This window comes from Salmo trutta, chromosome 6 (genome assembly GCF_901001165.1).
Source record: "Salmo trutta chromosome 6, fSalTru1.1, whole genome shotgun sequence".
NCBI classification, from domain to species: Eukaryota; Metazoa; Chordata; class Actinopteri; order Salmoniformes; family Salmonidae; genus Salmo; species Salmo trutta.
The window spans coordinates 29,213,763-29,220,226 of NC_042962.1; the positions used below are offsets into that span (position 1 = coordinate 29,213,763).

At 44.0% G+C, this 6,464-nt stretch overlaps 1 protein-coding gene across 1 annotated transcript; it reads left to right on the top strand.

Moving 5' to 3' along the window:
• Nucleotides 1-285: 285 nt before the first annotated feature.
• On the top strand, nucleotides 286-6,113 carry LOC115195825 (homeobox protein AKR-like). The gene is made up of 3 exons (XM_029756115.1): nucleotides 286-619; nucleotides 2,330-2,562; nucleotides 4,327-6,113. The coding sequence occupies exons 1-3, from the start codon at nucleotides 604-606 to the stop codon at nucleotides 5,005-5,007; spliced, it is 930 nt and encodes a 309-aa protein (XP_029611975.1). The 5' UTR covers nucleotides 286-603; the 3' UTR covers nucleotides 5,008-6,113.
• Nucleotides 6,114-6,464: the final 351 nt, after the last annotated feature.

Consider the following 6,464-nt stretch of genomic DNA (forward strand, 5'->3'; position numbering starts at 1 on the left):
GGAAAGCCAATTAGAGAAGTCGCGTCCGAAATAGCCTACTAATGAGAAGTAACCTAATGCTATGGTTGTTGTTTCGAACATTGTGCACTAAAACTGCCGCAAGATCGGCAATGCCATTCGCTTCCATACGCATTTCAATTATATTCTTACATTTGTAACGTAAAAATACAATATATTCTAGCGGTTGATCGTGAGATTGTCTTTATGTCAATGCAAAAGCCATGCTGTCAGAGATTTTGGCTCTTTCCTCTAAAGTGGGAGGATCTTTGTGCTTTTGAGTCACGCAGCTGTCAAAGATAGCTGTCACCCAGTTTCATGATCAAACACACATTGAATGAGAAAGGCTTCGCCAAGTCGAGCAGCGGATTTCAGGTAGCCTACTCCTGGTTAAAGTACTACGTCTCAAACAAATGAAAAAGCCAACGAACAGGTTCTACAAACGAAAATAAATCAATGAACAAAATCATTTGGAATATACGTGTGGAATATCCCGAGGAAAAAGATTTGCCACTAAAGGAATAGAATTCGAGGGAATTCTTTTTTTTTTAAATAGGCTACTGCGCTCCTCTCGTGGCCAACGTGAAAAGGGGATTTTTGACGGACATGAAGACAAAAAAGGGTAGGTCGTTTATTTCATCAGTGTGCTGATTGTCACATTTTCGATAACATGTCTGTATAAAAAAAAAATATATTGAGTGAGATGGGGCATAATGCATTTCTCAATGCAAGCCATGCAGCCTATTGTTTCCGCTCCAGACAAAACAGTTTTTTTCACGTGCTGACGGGCTGTCAAAATTGAATGGTTTGCGTGTGACTTCATTCAATCTGTTTCAAATTTAAGGAATTGTTAGCTTTAAAGGTTGACTAGATATAGACATTTTAGTAAATGTATATAATAGCTTTGTTATACAATAGTGTTAGATACTTTACCTTTTATAGCGGACTCTGAACTTAGTTCATGATGAACAAGTTTCCAATAGATAATTCCTATTGGGTACATCTATTCTAGATTGTGATTTGACTAAATTAGAGGGTTTCTCTAAACCCTCACGTCACCACGCATTTAGTGAATTAAAATGTATCAACTCTGTAGCCCCAACGACGCGCATACTAGAGTATGAAGTTTCATCTGTTAGTTTGGCTACGACATTGTTTCCTTCTCTGTGTAATATTGTTTCGAAATGTAATCTTATTAAGTTTTATATTCGGGATAAACTAGAGTTTTCAGCCCCAACTTTGGTGCAACAACGTTGAAAATCCCGACCTCCTTTGTGAAGTTGCTGTTTACTTTCATTCTGCGAGGCTGCTCTCTCGCATTCTTCGACCTCGTGTTACAAGATCACACAATAGAACTTCTTCTACGCGTTGTTTAAACTTAGAAATTCCTTTGAGTTGAGCTTCCAAAACACTCGATTCACAAGAACGCGAGTAGTGGACTTGACTTAAGTGAGAAATGAGTGCTTACGCTTTGAAAAACGTTGACGTTATAGTGAAATAATGGTTCGACGACCAAAATTCTTTTGTTTAGTCTCGAGACGCTGATGTGCAACAGGTCCCCCTCCCCCTTCCCTCACCCAGGGCCTACGTAATTACCTCATTCTAACTTTAGTCGTTTCTTATCCATTTCCCACCACTATGCAAAAGACAGATAACTGATATCCTTTATTATGTTGACATGTATTCATGCTCCAATTCAAGACATTACAGATGTTTTAGTTTTTGAAATGTAACTGCTAAATGTAGTACAATTGATTGAGAAAAAAAAAAAAAAGTTGCCAAAGAAAGTTTGATTTTAAATTGTTTTATTGCCAAATAAGAAATATGTTGTCCCGACATAAAGGTTGTGTCAAAATACAACCTGTTTAAAAAAACACAAGAGGTTCACATGAATGCAATACAAATGGACTACAGATGTTCTTATACCATTGGAAATCCCCCAGAATAACTATTTTAGTTGTCTTGAGTCCTGCACTGCCAGTTTTGAAACATGAAGAGATGTTCATGCTCAGTACAGTAGGCCAGCAGTATTTGTCAAGGCAGGTTTTATAACTGACACAGCGTCTGAGCAGTCTGCCTTTGTGGCATCTCACCCCCCCTCTCCCCCTCTCCCTCCCCCTCTGTTCCATGAATCACATGGCTGAACTTGACAGCTTGCTTCAGACACATCAGCTGCCTCCGCTATATGCTAGTGTTTGGAACAGGGCTGGTGTAAGGAGGGTGACAGACAGAGCAGACACCGGCCTACAGACAGACCAGTGTTTGGTTGGCATAAGGTGGAATTCTGATTGACGTTCTCTCACACGTACATTCTTCTCTTGGCCACACACAGGCATGATGACGTTATCTGGTAGTGAGACGGACGACGAGGACAGCATGGACGCCCCCCTGGACCTGTCATCCAGCACGGGAGGTAGCAGTGGGAAGAGGAAGAGGCGCGGGAATCTACCCAAGGAGTCGGTGCAGATCCTCAGGGACTGGCTCTACGAGCATCGCTACAATGCTTACCCCTCTGAACAGGAGAAAGCCCTGCTCTCAAAGCAGACGCAGCTCTCCACACTACAGGTAGGCTAACTAACGAGCCGCGTCAATCAAAATGCATCTTTCTGTCCTACCTTCCTTGAAGTGATCACAGATTGAAATAGGTTGGATTGGTGAATGTAACCGTGCTTTCACCCATCTTGTCACTTAGAGCTATGCTTTTCTCAAGGAAATTAGATACATTTTTGAAGTATTCAGACGGTGTTCATAGGTTTACTACCTGATGACTAGTAGGGCTGCAGCATGCATGACAACTAGTGGCTGGAAATACAATATACAATGACCTTGTGTTGCAACGTCCTGTCTCGGTTTTATGACACGTAATGCACTAATACGTAAACAAAGAGAGAGTGACACATGGACAATGGGGGCGGCAGGTAGCCTAGCAGTTAGAGAAGAGAGCCAGAATCCGGGTCCGATTGACCACACTGGCGGGAAGTGAGCTGGCAACAAGGAGGGTTGCTCGTATCAAATCCCAGATGACGTTGCCTGCCATCGTGCCCTTGAGCAAGGCACTTAACTCTGCCGAACAGCAGCTCCCCAGGTGCCCAGTGTGTCAGCCCCCCACACCTCTCCAAAACAACGGTATATTTATGTGTGTCTTTCGGCGGGGCAGGGCCTTTCAAGGAAGCTTGACTGCAATATTCTCTCTGAGACACGTCTGAAGTGAAATGGCATGAGCTTGGATCCCAAATGGCACCCTATTCCCTATGTAGTGCATTACTTTTGATAAGGGCCCCACATGTATTTTTTTTCTCACAGGGCTCTGGTCAAAACTGCACTTTATAGGGAATAGGGTTCCATTTGGGATGCACACATGGTGACTAGGAGGAACCGACCACTCTGAAACTCACTCACACTGCTTTGTGGTTGGTGTGGGCTTAGCTGCAACGCTCACACAGGAATTTCCCTCCCTCCAGCCCTCTTCCAGCCCAGCTGTCTGTGAACAATACAGAGTCATTTAAATACTAAGAGCTCTAGGCTTCGGTGAGCCATCCGTGGCCGACAATAGGCTGGGACAGAGAGAAGGAGAGAGAGGACTGTCTCTTTATCCACATGACAATAGGATTGGGAAGGGCGACAACACCTTAGACCAAACTAGTGTTACTCACCATGAGGGCTTTCAGAAGGCCTAGTTTGAGTTTCTTAATGAGAAAATGAGAAAAGCCAGAAGTATCACAAATGATTTGTTATATTTTCAGACTTATGTAAAATGATGTATTCTAAATGAATAAGCACTCTGTATTTTATGGACATACATTTTCTTTAGATAACAAAAATAACCAAGACTGGCTCCCGAGTGGCGCAGCGTTCTAAGGCACTGCATCTCAGTGCTAGAGGCGTCACTACAGACCCTGGTTCGATTCCAGGCTGTATCACAACCGGCTGTGATTGGCCCAGCGTCGTCCGGGTTATAGTTTGGCCAGTTGTAAATAAGAACTTGTTCTTAACTGACTTGCCTAGTTAAATAATAAAAAATAACAAGAGCTTTAAAATATTGTCAGAATATATACAATCAAGAAGAAGTTGTACAACCCCTACCACGTATGCTTGTAGATGTTTCAGATAAGATGCATGTTTTGGGCACTACAGAAAAACAGCTGTCTATGTCATGTAAATATGTTAACATGATGTAACCTGTTTTTAAGTCAACATGTGAAATATGAAAAGTGTCATTCCTTTCTCCACGTCGTCTTCTGTTTTCCATTCTTTTTTAAAAAAGTATACTGAGACGACTTGTTTGTGAAACTATACTGTATACTTAAACAAATTGCTCTCCTCCTTCAGGTTTGCAACTGGTTCATCAACGCACGCCGTCGGCTCCTCCCGGAGATGCTGCGGAAAGACGGTAAAGACCCCAACCAGTTCACCATCTCCCGGAAAGGCAGCAAGGGAGGCGACGGGAGCTTCTCTGAATCCAGCTCCCAGTCACCCAAGCACGCCACAGCCGCCACGGGCCCCGAGGACAGCTACGATCAGCGGGCGCTGCACCCCTCAAGCTTCGAGGCAGGCCTCCCTAGCCCCAGCGTCCTGCAGAAGGCCATATCATCCCCTAAGATGTCCCCTTCCTCCTCCCCGGGGCCCGCCACTACAGTGCCCCCCCGGCCCTCAGTCATCTGTCACACCACTGTCAACTCCACTGTGATGCAGAAACAGGGCTCCAGCCCTCCCTCCTCCCTCTCCTACTTCCTCTCCAGCAGTAAAACAGACCACAGTAGGGCTGCAGAGCTGCTGCATTCCACCACAGAGGCTCTGGTGCTCTTCAGATGCCAGGAGGAAGGGCAGGGAGCCCCGGCAGTGACCACCACCATGGAGGGTAACCTGAGCCCCCAGAGTGGGCTCTTCAATACCCCTCCCCCCACCCCTCCAGACCTCACCCAGGACTTCAGCGGCTTCCAGCTCCTAGTGGATGTGGCCCTCAAGCGGGCGGCAGAGATGGAGCTGCAGGCTAAACAACTCGTGTCTTAAAGAGAAAGCGGAGGGAAAGATGTTGTCCATAACAGAACTCCTAGCATGAGTTTAGTGGCTGCGTAACAAACACAAAAAGCCTGATAATTTCTATTTTTGGTATACAAAATCATAAATGAGGATTGTTTTTGTACAAAACTGTATCAAGGTGCCTTGGCTGTTAGTTATTTTTTACTTTGTCATATATGCGTGTATGTAAGTATCTGTGTGTCTTTTGCAGACGGGACCAAAAAAATATTGACAGACAAAAAAAAAAACGCTTGCTGTCTTAACTTTTTCCTATGGATTTTAGTAGAGCAAGGCATGAGGGCGTACAAGTGTTCTGCGGATGAGACAAGAGGGTGGTTCTCTTCTCCTCCACACAGACCCAATCCCCCGTGATGGGATATGTAGTTTTACAGAGCTATCCCCCATGGGATATGTAGTTTCCAGACGTGTTTTACATTTCAGAGAAGTTTGCGATGGCTCCCACTCGGACTGTCGCACAATAGGGCCGAGTTAGGGTCCCCATCTCATCTCGGTGTCTTAAAACATACTTTGTTCTTGGCATCGGTGATTGATTAACTTTATCACTACTGTAGTAAGTGTTCCGTGTTTTTACATGATAAGGTTGTAGTTTTCGTATCTTTCATTTGATATTTTAAAAGAAAGTAAACCTCTCTTTTTTTGTTTTTGATGAAGCGTTTTCCTATACCGAGGGATCATTCAGATGAACAATGTAGCAGGTTCCTAGTCTGAGCCTTCTCTCCTCCTCACTTCGTGGCTGTCCCAAATGGCACCCTATTCCCAATATAGTGCACAAAGTTAGTGCGCCATATCGGGAATAGGGTACAATTTGGGACACATCACGTGTAGCGACGGCCAGTGAATTTCAATTGTAAGAATAACACTAAGAATTGTTTTTTGTTTTGTTTTCGTCACCAGCAGCGGAAACAGAGCATTTTCTAAATCACCAAAAAGCGTTTTTATGTACAAAAAAAGGACCATGTTTGTGTATAGCTAATGTGACATGATGCCCAATGATGTGATTTCTTTTCATACTGTGCAATGTTTGTGGCAAATAGGGGTCACATATGGGATTTAAATAAAGTTTTGTTTTCTACATAGCTTGCCGTTTGACTGTTACTCTCCCCACTTGTTACCTACATCTAAGGATCAATAATCCCTTCGGCGATTGCGCTACAATCACGTTACGGCAGTAACGCAGCGATGTACAGTGATAAGATCTCCATGAAACATACAATATCACTACATGGGGAAATAAAAAAAGGTAGATGACAGAAATAGCTCTGTGTCCCCACTTTTCTACAGGCTGTCTCTCATGAGTCATTCTATCCTGAGTCATTCCTATGTTTGTGTGCTAGGTTCACCAGAGCTCCAGCCCGTTAGCATAGTCCTGGATGAATTAGCGCGGGCAAACAGTAGACGTCAATGGTTTTCTGCCAGTTAGGGTTTTA

Coding starts and splice junctions, on each gene's coding strand:
- LOC115195825 (XM_029756115.1), top strand. Junction 2,563..4,326: donor CGCAGCTCTCCACACTACAG/GTAGGCTAACTA, acceptor CTCCTCCTTCAG/GTTTGCAACTGGTTCATCAA.